This window comes from Phyllostomus discolor, chromosome 2 (genome assembly GCF_004126475.2).
Source record: "Phyllostomus discolor isolate MPI-MPIP mPhyDis1 chromosome 2, mPhyDis1.pri.v3, whole genome shotgun sequence".
Taxonomy (NCBI): Eukaryota; Metazoa; Chordata; class Mammalia; order Chiroptera; family Phyllostomidae; genus Phyllostomus; species Phyllostomus discolor.
In genome coordinates this window covers 58,848,261-58,871,541 of record NC_040904.2, presented here as the reverse complement: position 1 = coordinate 58,871,541, position 23,281 = coordinate 58,848,261, and the positions used below count along the sequence as shown (strand labels likewise).

Here is a 23,281-nt window from a genome sequence, read left to right as displayed (position 1 = left end):
CTAGCAGATTCATAGCTCATCTCCTCAGGAGTCTGCATATATGAAGGTCTCTTCAGTGATAAACTCTATGAGGGCTGCTCCCTGTTGGTTAACACCACCCATCCTGCTTTCTATCTGCCATTCTGGAGAATTGAAGATTATTTTGTGAAAATTACCATTTAGCAACTGTGTGTACCAATATGGCATAGCAGAAGTTTATCAGGCTTGGAAAGAAAGTTCTGTGAGATATATTCTTATTTTTCATCTTGTTCAGTTTTTCAAAAGCAGCTTTAAAAGATATGAAAAGAATCAAGAAATGGGCCCAGGGGCATGTATGGCTCATCATCATTTTGAGTTCAAAGCAAAGTAATCATAATAGTAAACTGGCTTTTAATAGTTTCAAAATGAACATCATTATTCATCAAATTTCATCTCTGTGCACAAAGATAAATATTTTCTGATCACACTACTCAAAGGGTAAATTTCAGGGTGTTTGAATTCTTAAAGGGTTATACTATAAAGCTTCTTTGTATATGAATGATTTAGAATTAAACATTAAGCTAAATTCTCTCATTCTAAACTATGGTCTTGAAAAAAGCCAATCATCTAATTCTGGTTTTTCTGATTGTCCAAATTCATTTGGACTTCAGTTACCTCATTTCTCAAGTAGGGTGGGTGGACTTCTTGAACAAAGGACTTTCCCATTGGATTTAGGCAGGGTAGGATGCTATGCTGGCACACTCTGTGAGATCTAAACAACATCCAGGTCATGGGGAGTGGGGAGGGTTTGGGCAGCTGTGGCCATGTATTTAGGCTCCTAGATGGCATGGAGTGCTCATTTTGTCTACTGAGTATTTCATGGTCCAAATCATATTTATTATAATTTCTTGGGCAAGAAAAGAGTGTTTTTATGAGTGTATCACCTCAGGGGAAAATCCCAGTGTATAATAATTTACAATAGTGGATACTGAGGCCCTTACTCTCAGACCCATCCATCTATAGGTCCTTCTGTATCATTATCTTCTCTAACACACACATTACTGGATGTCCTGCTCATTAGCCTCTCATCATGAAAGAGGGACAGTCCGTGGGGCTTCTTACCAAGATAAAAGCCAAGATATTTTGGGCCCTAGACCAGTATTGTTCCTGCTGGATGGCCCATGGGTGATGTGCTGGCCACTTCAGAAGGGAAATTCTCCTTGGTTAAGCAGGAAGAAATACACACAGATCTCAGGTATAGATCAGTATATTCTGTCCCTTGATTAGAGTGAGACATAGATGCTGGTTTCAAAGTATGAGGTGGGCAGGGATTCAGCTGGATATCAGCCATAAGTAAAATGAAGGAAGCAAACATTCCTAGGGTTTTCTTGCCTTTAGTGTAAATTTCACTCTCACTAGTATCTGTTTAAAAAATACTTAGGGAAAACTGATTGCTTCACTTCAAGCCTGGATGAATTAACTGGCATGGGGATAAGGTTACACAAGAAAATGGCAGTCCTTTCCTTGGGTAAAGTAGGAAGTTCCCATGGTAAGGGACACTGCACAGATAGTTCCATAAGTGTCCACAACACAAATATTAGACAAGAGTGGAGTAATTACAGATGCTATATTTTAACCGATGCAATCAGAATTTTAAGTTTTGGAAATAATGACTCTCACCATTAATTCCAATATTTCACCTCTTCCATTTCCATATTTTCTTTACATTTATTATTTCTTAACATTATTTATCTTATTTTTGATTATAGTTTGGAATCAACACTATTTTGTATTAGTTTCAGGTTTAAAGCACAGAGGTAATTTATTCTTTAGCCTCATCAAAGCCTCCAGTATGGTATTACAAAGGACCTCTTCTCACCTAACATGTGTCTGAAACATAAAAATATCATACAATTGAATCTTGACCCACATCATTTTGTCTATTGTTTATATAGCTTGCTTCTCTTTCTAGTAATTAGGTTCCTTCTTCTTATGATTGGTCTGGGTTCAGTGGCTCCAACATGGCGCCGGGACCCTAAACATCTACATGAAGCTCTCTTACGAAGTTTACACCTTGGCCATGGAGGCAATACATGGCTGCTGTCCACCTCAGAGTCTCTCTGTATCTCATCTGCCTCTGGTTTACTTTCTTCTCTACCCTCAAAGATTTCGCTTTTTGTGCCAGTATCCAAAATTCCCTGGGATTTGTTTTCTTCACTCATCAATTTGGGTACCTATCTGAGTATATTTTCTCCTCTCTGGTTGCCCAGCTTAGCATATATTGTTGTAAAAAAAACTGCCCCAGTATACAGAGTTACAAAACCGAGAGTCTGTGATATCAGATCTCTGTGAGCCTTTCCATGGCTTGGCAATCAAGATTCTTCTCACTTGGCTCTCTTTCATACTGCCCACAGCAGCTGATGGAAATGATTAACATATATGCTCTAAGCTATATGTTACACAACTCTAGTTTCCTAGCACAGGTAGGTAAGTAATATAAAACTCATAGCATCTATGAATAAATGAATTATTGACTGAAAAGATGAATCCTTCATGGGGAAAACAAGAGTTGGAATGAAAATTGAAAAATACATATTGCCTTTGAGTTCTGTTGGGTACTTAGATCTTTACAGTAAATATTCATTTGTGCATAAATTTTAAAAATATTCCAAAAAATAAGAAGTCCACCTAACCTCTAAATATTTTCATGAAGAACAAAATCCCATCCTAATTTTGGTAAGTAGAGTCTCAACTTCAATATTCATCTTGCAAAATTAATCACTGAGATTATAAATATGTATCCCATAAAATGGGATGGGGAAAAAATCACAATATAATTTGATGAAATAAAAATGAAAACAAGGCTTGGGACATGTAATTTTCACACCAGATGGAAGGTATCTGAATACCATCACTTACCAGAAATCCTATAACTTACCAAATGGTTCAGTAAGTTTATAGTACTTGTAATCAACTATTATAAAGTATTCAATGATAATCAAGTATTAGCATTGAATTAAGAAGACAACTGAATAATAATGAACTGTCATAAAGCTGACTTGGAGGGATTTCAAATAGGATAAGTTTACTAAAACTTGGGAGAAGGTAGAATTTGTATTTTAGAGGCAATCCTTAGTGAAAATTGTAAAGGACCCTTGGAGTTAGTGGTGAGCATTATATTAAGGAAATAAAAAAAATATATGAAAGAAAGTAATACAAGGCATATGTAACCACATTTATTCTCAAAATAACTCTATCCTTGAGGAAGTGAATGTGATAGGCTGCCTTGTGCAGATTCTACCCAGCCCATCAAGGCCTCTCTGAATGGTCCCATTGCCCCCATCCCCCATCAGGTACTTTATACACCATCCGCATCCTTTGGCCACTGGTGAGTCTGATGAACACAGCCTGGCTTGTGTGGACTCCAGGAAAGCAATGGCCTCAAGGGAGAACAATGAGGCAACTGCCCACAGGGAGAACAAATGCAATAGTACTTTCCTCAGGCAAGTTTCCTCCCTGCTTGTGGCACCTGGATCTTTACAGTAAAATTTCCTTTTCTGCTGAAATCTAGCAAATATTCCATGCTGCTGAGACTGAGGTGAGATGTGTTCATGCATAGTTGCTGGTATTGTAAACGGCTTCAAGCTTCCTGAAAAATATTTGGCAATATGTATTAAAAATATTAAAAAGTTTATATCTATGTACTCAATTGTACCACTTCTAGGAGTGTACATATTATGAGTAATTTATCAGATTTATGCACTTGAGTGTTCATCATGGTGTAATTTATGATACCAAAAAAAAATCATAAAAAAGCTAAGTCATTCAATTTGGGGACTAGCTAACTATATTAGGATGTATCATTATTTTGTAATGTTATGAAATTATTTACATGTTTTAGAAAAATATGTAATGGTTTAGCAATCTACTGCCTTATGACATTGAGTGGAAAATCTGTATACAGAGTGCCACACACATTATGGCTCCAATGCCATGATTTGCATATGCACGTGTACATGATGGATGCAAAGAAAGTAAAAGAAAATGCACATAAGTGTTAAAAATGGTGATTTTTGAGTGAAAAGTCTATATATGACTTATTTTTATGCTTTTCTATATCTTATCAATGTTCTACATAATCATTGATGTAATTAGAAAATTCCTACTATTAAAAATGAGTAAGATAATGTATTATTTTAGTGTTATAAGGAATGACTTTTTGTTATATGAACAACTTTGGAAAATTCAAAGTGAGGTATTTATTCCATGTTGTGCAGGAGAATAAACTGTATTCTTTGTCATTTCAGTGGCAGGATATATAACTTCTATAACTCACAGTAGTAAACCATCAGTTGTATCAAAATTTAAATGGAGATATGTTCATACTTATTCATGGTTTCCTTGTGTTAAAAATAAATCAACATCTCTTTTAAGTAATGAAGGTGAAATATACTGCAATAAAATTACTTTATTTTAATGTAAATATAACTTTACCAGATTTTAATCAAGTAATAACAGTTTAGAGATATAGATATACATACACATATATATGTAGAATATATACTTTTTAAAACAGTAAGGCATACTTTATGATATATAATCTTTTTACCACAAAATATATGCACTTCTCAGATATGAAATGGAACTAATGGCTAGGAAGACCCTATAACCTGGGACCAGAGTTAACATCTCTATAATAAGTAGTTTAACTTTTATAATATGACTTTAGTAAGATCATTATACAAATAAGCCATTTAGCTGGCATGTTTGGCAGTGTGAATCAATAAGACACTGGTGGAATTTCACTAGTTTCTGAAACTTGACAAGCACTGCTTAGCAAGCCTTTGTACAAAATGGGATGTGCAGTAGCAGGTAGAAATGGACCACAGTTACTAATGGCTAAATAGGCACAAAAGCTTCACTGCCCTTTGGAAACTGGGGAGAGCAATCTTGACCTCCTGGTGCTTCTCTAAAGGTTTTACATATTCTAAATACTTTTAGGTGGAAATTATAAATAGCAGAACAAGAATAGACTGGGGAGATGGCATTCCTGCCAGTAAAATTTTCCCAAATCGGCACAGGCATCCAGTGCCTGACACTGTTCTTTGAGCAGCCATCATCTATCTAATACAAAATGTGGCCGAATGCAGCTTTGCTTAGTTTTGTTGCAAAGGAAAAGCTTTTGTTCAGAGCTTTGGATAAGTCAGTTCAGTCTACATAATTCACTTTCTTCTTAAATTCCTGAAAAGTAGCTGATGCTTATTTGGTAGGGAAGTACTGTCGAGGAATGTGTCTTTCTTCTTTTCCCACAAGATTACATCACAGATAGGTTTCAAGCATGTTACTCAACCTCAACACATGGGGGAGGCTTCTTGGTGGATGAGTTTCCATTATCCGAGGGGCGGTAAGAAAGCGTGCTCATTTTTGTTGATAAACTTGAGTGGGATTTGGCCTTTGGGGGGATGTACTTCAGAAGCTGGAGAAAATATTTTTTAAATTTTTTCCCAAGAAAGCCATAGAAGAGAGGATTAAGGCAATTGTTAAAATAAGCTATGCAAATAGTGATGGGCATGGCGGTGTCAACAATATCTGTGATTTTACAGTCATGTATGATGCCCAGCTGAATCAGAACATCCAGGAAAGTGAATATTTGATGGGGAACCCAGGAAAAGAAAAAGAAAAGCACAATTGCCAAAATTATCTTGAAAATATCATCGTTTCTTGGCTTGTTCTTCTGAATTTCATAAGCCTTCTTCAAGGCCTTCCAAATGAGAGTATAACTTGTAAGAATGATCAGAAAAGGAAATAGGAAACCCAGTATATTCTTGGTTAGGCCCAGCCCTATGGGGATGGTTGAATTTTGGGACTCGTAATGGAAAGCACAAACTGTGATATTGGTGTTCTCAATGAAAAATACGTTTCGGTGGATTACAGTTGGCAAACTGGCCAAGCCAGCCAGTAGCCAAATAATGATGCATGTGACTTTGGCCACAAGCATTGTGCGCCGGAGGCGGGATTTCATTGGGTGAACAATAGCCAGGTAGCGATCAATGCTTAGACATGTGAGTAGAAACACACTGGCATAGAGGTTGAAACTGACACTGGCTGATGCGATCTTACATAGGTAATTGCCAAAAGGCCAGCGGTATTCCATAGCAGTGTAGACGGCCCATAGCGGCAAAGTCAGTAAAAAGCATAAGTCAGCCAGTGCTAAATTCAAAAGAAAAACACTGGCCACAGTCTTCATTTTCATGTAAAAGTAAATGACAATCACCACCAAGCTGTTTCCAAATATTCCCACCACAAAGATGATGCTGTATAAGGTAGGGATCATGACAAATATGTAATTATGCCTTCCAGCTTTGGGACAGTCATCTTGGATTCTTTTAATACCATCTTCAGTAGTAGAGTTGAGCATCATATTGACCTCCTGAGTTAATTAATCTCAGGCACCAATGCCAAATGCACCTGGAGAAAATAAAAATGAAAAGGAAAAAAATTAACTTTCAATTATAAATGAAGTTTTATTTCTCAGTCATAAGTAGAGTAACTCAAATTTAATTTTAGAAAAAAACTAGATCATATTTTCTGGAGAAGAACTGAACTAATGAAGTCTAGATTATACCTTTAATTTTTAGAGCATACTACTTTTCTGGGAAGTGATAATATCCTCCAGATAAATAAAAGTAGGATCCTATGTGAATAAAATTATGTAGGTCCTTTATGTTTTTTCTAGAAGTAAATTCTAGCTTCCAGGTTGATAAAAAACATAATCTAAATATCAAAAAACATTACAAAATTAATTAGTTACTCAGAAAGCTTGAGTTTTTCCTGAGGTAAGCAAGGCCAATTAATTTATCTTTAATCTCAGAAGCGTGATGCATTGGTATCTTATTTTTAAAATCATTTTTTTCATCTCACAATCTTTACTTAGTATACACATTATTAGCATCCTCCCTTAAGTGGTCAGAAGAGCTGTCTCTAGCTTACTGAGGGATTGGTCATTGTGGGAACTGTTTTAAGAGGGAGTAAGAGTGAGGGCTTGAGGCTTTGGGCAGCAGCATCTTTCCAGGACTTTTCAGGCCACTACAGGCAATAACCACATTCGTTAACTTCCAACTCCGCCTAGCAAAAGGGTCTGAAGCTCCTAACTTTTGTGCCTGCCAGCCATTTCTGGAGTTAACTTTAAGATTAACTATCTGTATATCAAGGATGTCAAATGATTAAATTAAGTCAGAGTTATCAACATGTTTTTAGTGGGGGTTTGAGATAGCAGCAGTTCTTTAGGATTCTGGGAAGAATCAGGTGTTTACAAAAGAGCTCCATAAAGACTTCTGCAAATATTTGCTCTAATATTTTACATAATAATTAAGCTCTTCATTTATGTGATTTAGAAGATCATCATATTCTGCTCTAGATTAAGAGTCCATCAGAAAACGCTTGAGAGGGAGGCTGAAAATGCTGTGAGGGTCCCATCACTGGGGGTGGCACAGGTACCCTCTGTGGTGAAGGTCAGCTTTAGGCACAGGCAAGGTTGGCCAGGCAGAGCAGCAGTGCTGGGTGAGGATCTATTCCTATACCAGGAACAGGACCCTAGGTGAGCCTGGCTGTGCATTCTCCTTGTAGCAAAGTGTTCTGGTCAAGAAAAGAAACAGGAATAAAACACTGCTTGTCTGCCCAGGAAAGCTGTGTAGCTGTGTGTGGCATCCTGGAGGGCTGGATGAACACACATACCTAAGGCAGTATCCATCTTGGTGCAAAGTGTTGCTGTGAAAAAGATGAGATTGAAGTAGCCAAATTTTAAGAGGTAACACTGGGAAGGAAGAGGTTCTTTGGTGGCTATTTTGCCTCCCTTACAAAAGTAGTTATTCTCCCCATCCAAGTTTTCGGTTCTCCTTTTGTACTTAGCCTTACATAAGCTAAATCTCTTTCTTCTCAATTCATTCATGAGGGCATTGGCATTCACCAACAAGCAAATGTCACATCCTCTGTAGAGCTTTCCTCACTTTTCTGGGCAATTGGCTATTCCATTTTCTGCGTGGCTTTGGTATTTGGGGTGCAGGTTTTGATACTATGTTATAATGGTCTGTTGATATAACTGTCTTCTGCAGTGGTTTGTCAGCTGCTTGGGTGCAGGGCCTATTTACTAGTGTAGGCCCAGCACATTCCAGGAGGCATGTGATAAATGTCTGAGGAAGAGAGTGAGTGGACCAATGAATGGATGAATAGCATATAACCTAAAAGCTAATAGTATAGACAATTGACTAATTTCTATGTGGCTAATAAAATCAATTTACATTCTGTTTCTGAAACCAAAACCAAACCAAAACAGACAAAAAAAACCCTTAGCACTTTAAGAAATCTGTTGTTTACCAAAATATAAGATAAAAAGAAGGAATAATTTAATAGAAGCTCTCAGAAAGGTATGACCTATTTCCTCCTCACCAAGCATTTTCCTACACTTTGCTGATTTTTCAGTTCATTTTATTATAATTACTAAAATTACACCAAATTAGAAGTATAAATTCATTTAGGTAAACAAATATTCTCTATTAAAATTAAATGCTACATTAAAGGTTTATGTGCTAGCAATCATTTATACCTTAATGTGGGTTAATTTACTTCACTGTTCTAATATCTAGTTGAGATCAGTTGGATTTTGCCTAGGAAAAAAATGGAAATGTCAAGGTTAAAGAAATCTCAAAGATTAAAAGCAGCCTGGGTGAACTCCACAAGTGAAAACTAGGGCAGAGGTAAATATTTGTTTCAGCTTGGGCACACGGGCACTAAAAGATAGGAATAAAATTGATGCATTGGAATCCCTTGGGTGCCCTAAGCTTGGGTGCAGGGGGGAAATTCTCCTCTCTTTCTTTTTTCCTCTCTTGCCCCTACTTTGAGGACATACACTAAGGCTGGGTTCATTAATACTGTGTCTAGAGTATGTGGAACATTATTGACTAGGCTGGAATCTTAACCATCATTTATAAAAGAACTTCTATGCGAAAAGGTTTGTGTTTGAGGACCAATTTATAAACATAGTTTTGGACCGCAATTCCTTCACAACCTGAGGTCAGCCTCTCCTTCAGTTCCTATTAATACAGATGGACCAATATTTAATATGCGAAAAGTTGTTCAGAACAGCTAGGGGAGCGTCCCTGGAAACTGTAGTGAGGTATTTATTATTTTAGTGAGTTTATCACTTGAGGAACTCTGGACATAGCACTGAATGTACTAATTAGAAGAGAAATTTACATAAATGTTTACATAAGTAATGACCAAGACTTCTTACCTAGTAAGGAAACAAGTTTGCTCATACTTGAGGGTAGCAAAAGAGGGAGAATAATTTAGTGATGGAAACAGCAGGAAGAAAATGCAGGGAAGCAGAAATGCAATTAGCGCATTCAGTGGGCAGTTATCCATTCATCATCCCATATTCACCGAACACCTTCCTATGTGCTGGGGTCTGGGATGTAGAGTGAATAAAGTCACACTCCTTTATTTGAGTCTGGCTGGAGGCAGAGGAGCTTTAAAGAGAGAATCATCTCCAGTGTGTTGAACACTTAACCATGTAAGAGGCATGTGGAATTTTCTGTGCTTATTTTACCACTATCCCAGCCTGGTGGTGGGGTGTGGGGGAGTGATTGGGGATGCTCCCAGAGAAGATGGCATTTGGACTTTGGAGCTTATATGGTGAATGGAGTGGTTAGAACTTAAAGGCAGCTAGCTGACCAGCCAAGGTGGGGTAGAAGTTGTGTCATCATTTGAAATTTTCTTTCTTACAAACGCCTCTAGCGTCCTCTACGGGAAAGTGCTCTTGTAAATTTGCAGATGTCACATGGTCCTCTGGGAAGAGCTCTGGGGTCTGACGTGCACTGGATGGGAGGGGGACCTGGGCCCCACTGGTGTGTAAGAAGCAAGAAATAATATTCTCTGGTCTACACTGTTTTTCTGTTGTGGGTTTTTTCTTTGTTTTTTTGCATAAGCATTTGTTAATGATTTCTTACTTTTTTTTCCCTTTTGGCCCCCTTCACCCATTTCTCCCACTGACTGGTTTCCCAACCTGAGGGTTCTCAAGAAAGAGGGAAAGTGGAGCTCACAATTGGCAGCCACCTTAGTGGGCATCTTTTCTCTTTGAAGCAGAAAGTTGGCTATTTTGGTGAGCTGAAGGAGAGAGAAATGTGTTGTATTAGGAACCAAATTTGTGAGTGCTAGGAAGCAGCTATATTTCAGTTTCATCCTGTTTCTTTTCCCAGAATGGGACAGGCAGGGGAATACTGACAAAGAACACAGGAGGATCCACTTCTCCCTCTTCCTGGGTTTCACCATAGCTTTTACTGAGGCAGCCTCTGCACCTCACATGAATTCTACAGCACTGTTCTCTCTTGGAGGAAAGAAGATAGGATTTGGAGTCAAAGTACTTGTAATGGAATCTTCCTTTGCCACTTACAAATCTGTGTGGCTCTGGCAGAGTCACCCCATTTCTCTGAACATGAGCCTCATTGTTTTCCTCATCTGTAAGAAATAGGACAAATGATCCCACTGCACATGATTGTTGTGGGGATTAAATGAGATAATGTGAAACCATTGGGCGTATCTTTCAAATGCTGTTTAATAAATGTGTTTTATTGAAATTGTTGTTACTATTTTTTGAATGCAAGGCAAATGCTGTCTCAGTCATGGCTCAAAAAATTGTGAGAGTTAAAAAAAAGGGCAGTTTATTATCGATAAGCTCTTTTTCTTGCCATTAAAAGACTAAAAATATCAAGCTGTTGTTTTTTCAAAGTATGAGTAAAAAAATAATCATAAGCAGCTGAATAAATCTGCCATGAGTTAGGTGGGAACTTTCAGTCTGCGGCAAACACAAGGTTGGCTCATTGTGGCCACACCACTTTAATCTATTGCTTGCTTTCGTAGGAGTTACCTTGTATTCCTTGATGGTTTCTCTGGCTCTTAAAAACAAGCAAAAGAAAGAAGTTTTTTTTAAAATTCTAAGAATATTTCCCCAAGACTTTTGATTAGAATATTAATAACTTCTTAAGTTTCTAGGCAAGCCAAAACCAATCTAATTAAATTGTTCATTACAAGCTCCTTTTTTTAATTAGTTTGCAATCTAAAGGAAAAAAATACCCCATAGTGTCCTATGATAATAAAGAGAGAACTAAAAGACCAAGTAATTATATTTTAGAATAATCTCCTATCAAAGTATCTTTCTCAAGTTCAAAAAGAGTAGGTCAGTGTTTGTAAGTCATTTGCTTATAGAGCTGGACAGTTCAATAAGCCCTCCTGCTCAAAAGTCACTCTCTTTATTGCTCCTGTATTATAACTCTGACTCAAGAAAGCAACTGCTTCTGCTCCTGTGTGTGTTTCTCCCAGAAATGAATGAGGCATTCTATAGGGGATAACTGTTAGCCGCTATCCATTTGTGAATTCATTGAATTAGGGAAGTTAGCACTAAAATATTTAGGGTTTCTACTTTTCCCCTGAATCTACTCGGTCTTATTTCTTAACCTTCTATTCTTATTTTATAGTGTCTATTTCTACCCTTACTTACTTAAGCATTTTGAACATCAGTATGGTAAGAGTCCCTATCCAACTGCTTTACTATCTGCAGTCTCTTTAGGTACAGATTCTATTTGTTTCTTTTTCTTTTTTGTAGTCTTTGACTGTGAGGTGATATGTGGTGGGAATTAACTTCCTTAGGAGGTCTGAGTGTCTGGATGATGGTGAGCTGTGAAATTTCTGCTTAGGCATGGAAAAGTTTTTAATGCCAATTTTCAGCCTAGCCTCCCACCTAATACTTTGTCTGCAGATACTACAGATGAGGCTCTCCACTCATTCTCATATTTTGTTGGTATACAAAAGTTTTGTACTCTTTGGTCACAATAGGCAGTAATTTTCCCATTTCTGGCTTTAACTAGAAAACCTAATTTCAATGGTTTTCAGTATATGAGTCTAGTTGTCTTGACTTTCATCCTCATAACGTCATTAGTACTTTATCTCAGCTGTGTATCTGGTGTTGTTCTTCTCTGGCCCACGTGTCTCTATTTAGAGACATGATGTGATATTTCAGGTGTCTAGAGAAAGAAGGGGAATGTCCACGACTGCTTAATCCCCTGTCTTTACCTTGACTGGAAGTTTTCCTGCAAATCGTTTGGAGATGATAGTTAAACTGCTTGGACCCAATGAGTTTAGGGGTATAGTTGTGTCTGTCTTCACATCCTCCCAACCCCATCATGCCCTTTGATGAAGTATACGTCATCTGGGTGGCACTCTCCTCAATGCTGGCAGTCATGAAGAACAGAGCTTGGCAGAGAGCCTGCCACTTGGGACAAGTGACCTGAACTGCTTTCAAGTCCAGGGCACAGGAGAAAGCCATGCTTAGTTGGCAATCCTTGCCTTACTTTTCTATGTTAAATACTTTCCTTGGAGATGATTTTTTTTCAACTTTGATAGTCATGGATAAATATTTCTATTAATGCAAAACATTTTGTTAAAAGTATTAATGCAATGTTCATTAAGTACTTGAGAGTCAATCTCCTCAGACTTAATGAGTGGCTGTGTGACATGTCTAAGAGGTAAACAGTGGTTTCTGGCCCTCTTCCCAAGTCAGTGTCATCCACTGTGGCCTGCCCTCACGAGAAATGAAAACAGCGCATGCTGCTTTCGTATTTCTGCACATAACCAACTGTAACCAGCTGTGGTAACGGTGGTTAAATGTTCCATCATCTTCAACGAGCCCTCCCACCTTTGCTTCATTGCAACTAACCCCAGATTTTAAAGAGCTCAGGTTTCTGAAAGGATATTCAGATGTTCCTTCCAAGTTACAGTACAATTTTTTTCACTTTTTATTGTTGTTCTATTACAGTTGTCCCAATTTTCCCTTGTTACTCTTCTATAGTACAAATTTTAAGGAAAGTAAAATGTTAATCCCAAATTTTAGCTTCTCGGTACCCTAATATCTAATAACGTAACACTAAACTACAATTAAATCTCTCTCCAATCCAGAAACTCCTACTTATAAATTATCATTTACCCAACTCAGTTGTGCTGAATGTCCCAAGCCTCCTAACAATACTCTTTATTTCTCTGATATTTCCTCTTACACTTTTGTATTCTAAGTGCTTGGCTGTTTTTGTTGTATGATTTTTTTTCCTCTTTGATTTCAAAAAGAAAAGAGAAACAGGTAGGGATAAAAATAAGTAATCAAGTTTATCATGTCCTTAAAAATCTTCCTCTGACATGTTGGTTTTAGCAGAAAATATTCTTATTATGTTAAATATAGAGGGCCACAGAAAGCTTCCTAGTGAGCGTAGAGAGTGGGGCTCCAGAGATTAGGAGAGAAGGACATTAAAATCTAACTGGGAAGGAAGCTCATATATAAAGGAATCCCTGTCCTCTTATACTCCCAAATCCTTCAAATGTATGGACTCATAGAATTTCCCTGAGGGAATCATAAATACATTTCCAGGGATCAGCATCTAGGTCACCAAGGGGGAGGCAATGCCATTTTTAATAATTTGGCTTTTGGAGACTCTTCACAGCTTTTTTACAAATGGAAAAGGTAGCACTGTGTAGGCCCCTCAGTCAACAGCAGCTGCTTGATCCAACTTCTGAAGCTACTCCAGTTTGCTTGCTTGAGACTAAATCAGCAGCAGAAACTGCTCATCTCATTTCAATTTCCATTGTAAGGGGTATGAGGAAAATTACTGAGCAGAAAAGGGAGCACCAACTGATTTATACCCTTAGAAAAATATAATGATATTACAGAATTTATATGCATTATGAGTTTTATGTTAGACATTATTGGTCACATGGTAATTTATTTCAGATTAAAGTTTTTAACATCATACAAATCACATAATAAATTTTAAATGAAGCTGGAAGATTAAATATTCAATATATTGTATATGTTTCCCCAAATTGCCCAATTTCCTGATTGCAGTAGGTCTTGAATAATAGCCTACTAATTAGTCCTACACAGTGTGTAAGGAGACTAGTTCTAATTTTGGTTTTTCTACTCACTAGCTATGTGACTTTGAACTAGTCACTTAGCTTCTTTAGACTTCTATATCCTCAAAGAGCTGGGACACAATTAAAGAAATCTCCTGAAACACTGAAATTTCATAAACTTTCTTTTATATAGGCATACATCTTTTGAAGACAAAGGCAATAATAGCTTGACAAGTAGAAATAACCTAATAAATCATGAAATTAGCCAATTATCTGTTTATTATCAATATAAATATTATTAATGCAACAATGACTTAATAACATTCCATAATTAAATGCAGAAACTCTTTTTATTAAAAACAAAATGAAAAGAATTTTACTTTTTAATGAACATAAATAAAAAACTTCATATAATTATATTATAGTGACAGTGTTCCCCTGAGCCCTCTTCCTTCCATTTTTTAAAATTAACTATCTACTCAAAGGAATGTTTCCCTGGCACAGCATTTGGATAGCTGCTCGTGACCATTGGTTAATGAGGTCAAGGTTACAGATTTTGACCCTATCTAGACTAGCTGGTTTCACTCCATTTATGGCTAAAGACTGTGAGCCTCTTAGGCATCCCCTGTGTTGTTCCTTGGCAATACCAAGTGAAACATAAAGACAGATTGACTCATGGTTGTAAATCAAAATTAAATGCATGCACTGCAGTTAGACAATCAAGATGACAGCATCCTCTGAAAAAGATGGCACAATGTATTATTATTAGTATAACTCAGACAGAATGAATCTCTCAGAGTCTTTGGGGGGGAAATCCAATGTTTTAAAGTTCAGCAATTAGTTAAGGTGGTTCAGTTGCCCAGACAAAAACATAGACATGAAAGTAGAGAATTGTAAACCTTACAGTAGTATTATTTAGGAAAATATTTTGAAGTATTATATTAAGTCAGTGTTTTGAAAAGTTAAGTGGAGTTTTGTCATAAGAAAATGAACTCTATAAGGGTAATTATTTTTATTTATCCAAAGTCACATCTTCTCAAACAGTTTTTGTATGTATTATACTTCTTTACTTTTTATATTTTACATTAAAATGCTGTAAAAACAGACACAGCAGGCCAGTCTGACAGGGGATGCACTGGACTAGAGTCATGTTGAAATGTCTGCTCTGAGCAGCGACGACATAGTCAATGCAGGAAACTTAATCTCTTACTTTGTTATTCTTTAAATATTAAAAAAAAACATTTAGAGTGAGAATACCAACACCTGTTCTTTCTTCTGATTCATAGGTTGTTAAGGGTAAAAAGTGAGGTCTTTGAAAAACATAAAAGCACTTTGAAAATATAAATTTTCTAAAATGCAAGGGTAAGTATAATGAATTTAATGAAAAAAAAATCTCAGAACTTCCAAAGACTAATACAATTCTTTCATGTAAAAACTCAGAATTTTTAAAAAATGGTGGTGTAACTGACACACAACATTACCGTAGATTCAGGTGTGTGACACAGCGATTCGATATTCATACACTGTGAAATGACCACCACAAGAAGAAGCCTGGTTGACCTCCACCACCATATATAGTTAGATTTTTTCTTGTAATGAAAACACTTAAGATCTACTTTCTTAGCAATACTCAAACACGCAATACAGTATTACTAACTACAGTTACCATGCTGTTCATTACATCCCCATGACGTATTTATTTTATAACCGGAAGTTCATGCCTTTTGACTCCCCTTTGCACTTTTGACTCACCCATTTTGCCTGCTACCCCACTCCCTGCCTAGAGAACAGATTAGTGCTCACTAATCTGTTCTCTGATTTATGAACAGCTTACTTTCATTATTATAATCTAATGCCTCTACTTCAGAATTATAATGAGGCACTGGATTAAAACTAAAAGAAAGGTAAAATTATAGATACTGGAGAGCTTTTACATTTAATATCCATGACAGCAAATGTTTGGGTACAAAGTGGGGCACTCAGGCTAAATCTAGCCAACAGATGTATTTCCTTTGGCCCAGATGCATTTCCAGTTTTTGAAAGTTTAATCCTCCGTAGTTCACTAATCCCCACCACTGTATGTTTTCTGATGCTTTAGGTCAGTTCTGTTCAAAAGAAATATACTGTGAGACACATATGCAATTTAAATTTCCCTAGTAGCAACATCAAAAATTAAAAGAAGTAGGTAAAATTAGCTTTAACAATATATTTTATTTAACCCCATGTTTCAACATGTAGTCAATATAAAAATTATTGATATTTTTCCATTTTTTAATACCAAGTCCTCAAAATCTAGAGTATAATTTATGTTTCCAGCACATCTCAGTTAAAAGTAGCCATACTTCAAGTGCTCAGTGACCACTTGGGCCACATAATTGGACACTTCAGCCTTAGGTGCTTCTCTCCTTTAAGTCACCTACACAGCCCTTCTAGCAATGGTTCTGAAAATGTCCCTGTAACAAAAGTATTGCCATCACCTGGGACTTCCTTAGAAATGCAAGTCTCAGGCCCCACCTCTGACCTATGCAATTGGAAACTCTGTGGGTTGGGCCCAGCAATCTGGGTTTTAATGAGCTCTCCAGGTGCCCTATTGGCACCTTAATTTGTAATATGGTTTATATCCTGATAGTCATGATTAATGGGCAAAACCAAACCAACAAACAACAAAAGTGCCCCAGCTAAAATGTTTTATTTGGCTTTTCTGAGACTTCCGAACCTGACATAAGTACAACAAACATCTAAGCGCAACTTGAGAATTACTTATTAAACTGCGTATCATGTATCTTTTAAACATTCAGGACTGGTGTGGCTAAGGGCCCAACAGAATGTCATTTGGTGAACTACCCCTTGCACCTACTCACAGAGGTCTGAAATTTCTTTAGAGTGAGGTGGGTGATACCCACCTCCATACATCCATTAGGGTTAAGATCCACTTGGGGGAAGAAGACACACTGACTCAGGTGAGAGCCAGACAAAAAGTGGTGGAAGAGCATGAGTATGGGGGCTAAGAGATCTGGACCAGGTACACGCACACCTCAGGGATATTCCAGACCACCACACTAAAGCAAGTGTCACACCGAAGCAAGTCAACCTTTTGCTGGTAGAGGGTTTTGCCTTCAGTAAAAAAATGCAACAACTGTGATGGGCAATAAAAAAAGGTGTGTCTATACATGATTTACCTCTTATGAACTATGAGGTCTTCATCTTTATGCTTCACCAGTAACTCATTTTTTTTTATCTGGAAATGATGATAATGATAATGAAGTTCATGAAAATGATGAAGTAAAAAATATATGTCCATTCTGGCTCACAATATTGTTTGGAACATCAAATGATACGCATGTACGTGAAGATGCTATGAGATACCATAGCTTTGAGATTTTGTTAGTTACTTAATTCAAACTATGGTGTAAATGGCTAATTTTCCAGCTGCAAACAAATTTGGGTAAGAAGGATTGGAAAACTGCTGGAAGTGGAAGAAGCTAAAATGCCAGAAAGAGGTGGAGAAGCTCAGAGAAGGGGGCTGACAGCCACTTGCTGATAACTACTTAGACCCAACAATTTTGCCAGCTCTACTCATTTTCTTGAATGCCTATATAATTTTAAAAATTAAACTAAAATGATATCACACCAATGATTATAATAAAAAGTTCCAGAAGTGTCTAACTTGCAGCCTGTGGGCCGCATGCGGCCCAGGATGGCTATGAGTGCGGCCCAACACAAAATCATAAATTTACTTAAAACCCTTTTTTTTTTTTTTGCTCATCTGTTTTCATTAGTATTTGTATATCTCATGTGTGGCCCAAGACAATTTTTCTTCCAGTGTGGCCCAGAGACACCAAAAGGTTTGATACCCCTAGAACTTCAGACCATTCTATCTCCTATTATTTAGCTTTCTATTTTCTATGTGGGGCTACTTATGTTTTCTAACTAAACAGCCTGTGATAAGAGGCTTGGATGCTGGGCCCATAAAAGGTAAACAACACTTTGCCAACTGAAAAATACGATGAGATACCGGTGACTGCTGCTTCCTGTGAAAACTTCATTAGCAATAAATGAGTTACCAGATGTCACACATCAGATTTGAAATTAAAATATATTCCCATATTAGTGTGCAGTCTGAGCAGGAGGGAAAAATGTACTTTCTCTAAGGGAGCTGCACAAGATAATGCACCACTTCTGCCTTTGATCGTTGTTGTAAAATAAAATGCGCCCCTTGGTTAGGAAAGTGGAAATAGAGCCTTTCTGTACAGAAGGGCTATGTAGTGAAGTGGCACATTACTCATACAGCAGCAACTCTGTAACGACAGGAATATTTTTGAGCATTCTGTGCCACACCAAGACTACCATCTCTTGTTTTTAACTTTGCTATAGCAATTTCTCCTTTTCACATCTTCACTTTCAGCAAGCGATTTCTACTTTTATTATCTACAACAAGGCCGTTCAACCCAGCAACTGTTGACATCGACTTCACTCTTCCTGAACTTGCCGTAACAACCCTGTTAGCACTTGGCTTCCCCGTGAGATGTTAACTCCCCTTCTGCTGCTCCAGCTAGCTGAGCCGACTCTGCTCTTGTCCTTAGCCACATGCCTCCAATCTGAAAGCAATGGTGGTTGGGAAGGGAACCCCGCAGTAGGAAATAGGACAGCATAATTTCACTTGAGACAGCAGAAATTTCAAATGATAAACTGGTGTGTTAGAAATATGTAACATTCTTTAGCTTTTCTGAACAAATAGTTTTGGCTGAAGAAGGCTCATGTTCCTTTGCAATTTCAAAATCTCCGGTTACTCAGTTCCAGCTGGAAACCATGGCTGTTTGAAAAGTTTTTTTTTCCTTGCCAGTTTTTTTTTTGTTTTTAGGTGAAACTTGTAAATAAAATTAAGAGGGTGAGAGTGAATTGTTACTGTCAAGCCTCCTTTTGGAGAGTATTTGTACAGAATTTCTTTACACTCAGAAATTGCCCAAAGCACTTAAAAGTTTATTTCTGGATCATTAACAACTCATCAGATGCTGAGGATGCAGAAGCTACTGCCCTTTGCCTCAAATAAAGGAAACGGCATCCTTGAAGTGGTTAGCTGTGTTAACGTGGAAAATGTCAATTTAAAATTCTCAGCTATGCGCTTTTTTCCATCTTGCAAGATGGCGGATGAAAAAAACAAGAAGCCGGATACTAAGGAGAAGAAACCCCAAGCCAAGAAGGCTGATGCTGGTGGCAAGGTTAAGAAGGGGAAACTCAAGGCTAAGACGCCTAAGAAGGGGAAGCCCCACTGTAGCTGAAACCCTGTCCTCGTCAGAGGGATTGGCAGGTATTCCCGGTCAGCCATGTATTCCCGAAAAGCCATGTACAAGAGGAAATACTCCGCAGCTAAATCCAGGATTGAAAAGAAAAAGAAGAAGAAAGTTATGGCTACTGTCATTAACCAGTTGGTGGCGACAAGAATGGTGGTACCCGGGTGGTTAAACTTCGAAAAATGCCTAGATACTATCCCACTGAAGACGTGCCTAGAAAGCTGCTGAGCCATGGCAAGAAGCTCTTCAGTCAGCACAAGAGAAAACTGTGGGCCAGCATCACTCCTGGGACCATTCTGATCATCCTCACTGGGTGCCACAGGGGCAAGAGGGTGATTTTCCTGAAGCAGCCGGGCAGTAGCTTGCTACTTGTGAATGGACCTCTGTCCTATAATCGAGTTCCTCTGCGTAGAACACACCAGAAATTTGTCATCGCCACCTCCACCAAAATTGACATCAGTGGTGTGAAAATCCCCAAGCATCTCACTGATGCTTACTTCAAGAAGAACAAGCTGCACAAGCCCAGACACCAGGAGGGGGAGATCTTCGACACCGAGAAAGAGAAATACGAGGTTACAGAGCAACGCAGGCTCTATCAGAAAGCCGTGGACTCGCAAATTGTGCCAAAAATCAAAGCTATTCCCCAGCTCCAGGGCTACCTCCGCTCTGTGTTTGCTCTCAAAAATGGCCTCTATCCTCACAAAATGAAGTTCTGAATTTCTTTTAAAAAACCTAATTAAATAACTGATCTGTTAGAAAAAATAAATAAAATTCTCAGCTATGCAACTTCATCACAGGGTGACAAACAAGTGTTCAAATAAGCTTACTTAATGTACCATTGTTTTATACTCTTCTGTGTATTTGCTGGTATTTATTTCACAGGGAAGACTTAAAATAATGAGTTAATATGAACACTGGTAACATTTGATTAATTGAATGTTTACTATGTGCCAAGTACTGTGATAATTGCTTTTATCTCAAAAGCGCTGTTATGGACTGTGTACCCGCTCAACTCATAGGTCAAAGCCTCAGTCCCCAATGTGACTGTATTTAGCAATAGCATCTTTAAAGTGGTAATTAAGGTCAAACAAGTTCCTAAGGTTGGAGCCCGAATCCAACGTGATTGGTGTCCTTCTCAGAGGAAGGCACAATGACGGTGCTTGCACAGAGGAAAAACCATGTGAGCACAGTGAGAAGGGGGCCGTCTGCAAAGTGAGGAAAAGAGGTTTCACAGAAACCAACCCTGCCAGCATCCTCATCTTGAACGTCTACCTTCCAGACCTGTGAGAAAATAAATTTCTGTTGATTGAAGCCACCCAGTGTCTGGTGTTTTGTTATGGCAGCTGGAGCAGACTAATACGAAGCCTCCGAGGGGAGGCACCATTATTGCCACTCATCGTCAGATGGGGAAACAGGCTGAGAGAGCAGTCCTCACATCTTGACATGCCGAAGTTTCAGGGCTCTGGTTTTTTGGCGGGGAGTAAGGTAATTTCTTTAGACTGTAGTCCAATGCTTCTTAATTGGGGGTAATTTTGCTCTTCAGGGGCTTCTGGCAATGTCTGGAGACATTTTTCTCTCTCACAATAGTCAGGGAGAGGGGCAGTTACTAGCATCTGGTGGGCAGACATCGGAGATAATCAGACAGCACCAGACAGAGCACCAGGCAGTACCCCACAACACAGAATTATCTAGCCTAAGATGTTAGTAGTGCTGCTACTGAGAAACCTAGCTCTAGCTCCTACTTTTTTTCCCAATGCTTGATAATTTGTAGTTTTTATCTTTTAGGAAATAAGTTAATTGTATACTATATTTTGTTGGTGACTTTTTTCATGCATTGTATTCATATCTTCCCTAGGAAAATATAGACACCTCACAAGATAAAATCTTGTTAGGTAACCTTCCAATATCCGAGGTCTAGTTGAATATTTAGGAGGAGTTCTGAAATTAAGTTAACTAGATATCTGTTGTGTCAGATATTCTAGAAATTACCCTCTCTAACCATTTTCCAGAACTCCAGTACTGTGAACAATACACTAGGAAAAAGGATTTGAGTTTATAAGGTCTTTAAGGGATTTGATGGCTGTTATAGTGGTCCCAAGGTTGCCTCTGGGGGGAGGAAGCCACCATGACTGAAGTCAAACCCTGCCCTCTGGTGGCATCACCACCAACCACTCTGACTGAGCCCCAGAGGGAGTCAATCTGCAGTCAGGATCTAAAGTGAATTTGCAATATCTGAATGTAAATTCAACTTTGCATTTACATTAGGTTCCCCTTCAACCCCCCCCCCCCTTGTAGATCAATGCATTAAATGTAGCCTGTTATTAAGGCTCTTGTTAGAATTAAGCCAAGTAGAGAAAAGTGAGAAACAGGATAAACATTCCTAGTTATAAATGATAATTTCTGCAAGTTTGGCAACCAGAGCAAGTTTGGCAGAGCTGCAGTTACTTAATTTGAGTCTCTGTTATTTGCTTCCTGTACCTGGCTGCTTCACTGACCTACAAAGACATGACATAGTACTTTTTTTTGTAGCCAAAGAACATATCTGGGGAAAAGGGCTCTAAAGCAGCAATAGCAATAAAGTTCTATAACCAAATTTTGAATTGTTTATTGGTTTTTGTGGTATTTCCCCTACAACATTTTTATAGTGCTTATTCTAGAAGAAAAGCACTGTTGTGTTTGAAATAGCAGCTGAATCTGAGGAAATTATCCTTCCCCCTTTTCCTCATTAGAACATTCTTCTCTTACTAGGAAAACAACACTGTACTTCTTATCACAGAGTACAGCCTCTTCTGTATACTGATGCCAAATGGGTAACATTTTAGTGAGGCATTGAAGTTGTCATATGCAACTCCATGGGAGACAAACAAGGTCATTTAAAAGGTCTTTTCATTGAGGATATCTGAGCTTTCAAAAGATGTAGGCAGCCTTTCCTGGATAATTGAGGTAAAAGAGAAATAAAGAAAAAAGCCCATTGAGTACAAAAATAAGCCATCAGCTGGAACCACTCAGAATTAAGAGTGAAAGATATGGTGAATGCTGATGTCGAATCTTAGTATATAAAACCAAAAGCAATGAGTAAGAAAGTAACATAATTTAAGAAGTCAAAGAGTAGGAATAAGCTGATTGCAGGATTTATTGGGAAAAATGACTTAGAACAAACTCTAGTCTAGAACTTGGAGTGGAAGACTTGGGCATTTTCTGTCTCTCTAGAAACTGAGACCCTAGGCAAGTCATTTAACCTCTGAACTCTGATTTGACAAACAGGAATAAAACTCACAGCCTCTACCTTGTCCTTGGAAGAATGTTGTGAGATTACACATTTAAAATAATTTCCTTAAAGGATAGCATATTATAATCATTCAATATGAATAGACTACATACAATAAAAACAAGTTTAATACATGGTTGAAGTGGGAAGCTGAACTACATGTTAAGAAGTGTATATTTAGCATTTACAATCTTAAACAGGAACGTTGATTTAATCAGTGTTAGAGTCTATTGGCAGGTAGGTAAACTTTATAGGAAACTAACAATAAGCTTTGAATTCACAAAGATCAGTTAAGATCCCGGCTCCACCTCTGACTAATCTTGTAATTGGCTAATCTATTCACCCACTTTGAGCATTAGTCTCCTTACCTTAAAATGGGTTAAAACTTATTGTATACTCTGACTGGCGTAGCTCAGTGGATTGAGCGTGGGCTGCGAACCAAAGTGTCGCAGGTTCGATTCCCAGTCAGGGTACATGCCTGGGTTGCATGCCATGACCCCCAGCAACCGCACATTGATGTTTCTCTCTCTCTCTCTCTATCTCCCTCCCTTCTCTCTCTAAAAAGAAATAAATAAAATATTCTTTTAAAAACTTATTGTATACTGTGGACATGAGGGTTAAATAAAACAAGGGGAAAAAAAGATTGACATATATTAAACACTCAGTAAACCTAACATCTACTATTACTGTTATCTGTTATTACTGTCATTACATATATTCTCAATATATATTTATATGTCCCTGTACAATTACTAAGTGAATTACATCATCATTTACTTTACTTATGTGTCACGTGGCCAAGAAACAGATTGGA

General features: G+C 37.9%; 1 protein-coding gene and 1 pseudogene across 2 annotated transcripts in view; one reads left to right on the top strand and one right to left on the bottom strand.

Moving 5' to 3' along the window:
* Positions 1 to 4,689: 4,689 nt before the first annotated feature.
* Positions 4,690 to 23,281, bottom strand: part of AGTR1 (angiotensin II receptor type 1) — a 48,900-nt gene continuing 30,308 nt past the window's right edge. For both annotated transcript variants that reach the window (XM_028504860.2, XM_036017893.1), the window contains exon 3: positions 4,690 to 6,426. In XM_028504860.2, the coding sequence (XP_028360661.1) occupies positions 5,300 to 6,379 (1,080 nt within the window). In that variant the 5' untranslated portion in view covers positions 6,380 to 6,426 and the 3' untranslated portion in view covers positions 4,690 to 5,299. The remainder of the gene's footprint in view (positions 6,427 to 23,281) is intronic.
* On the top strand, positions 19,035 to 19,954 carry LOC114490805 (annotated as a pseudogene).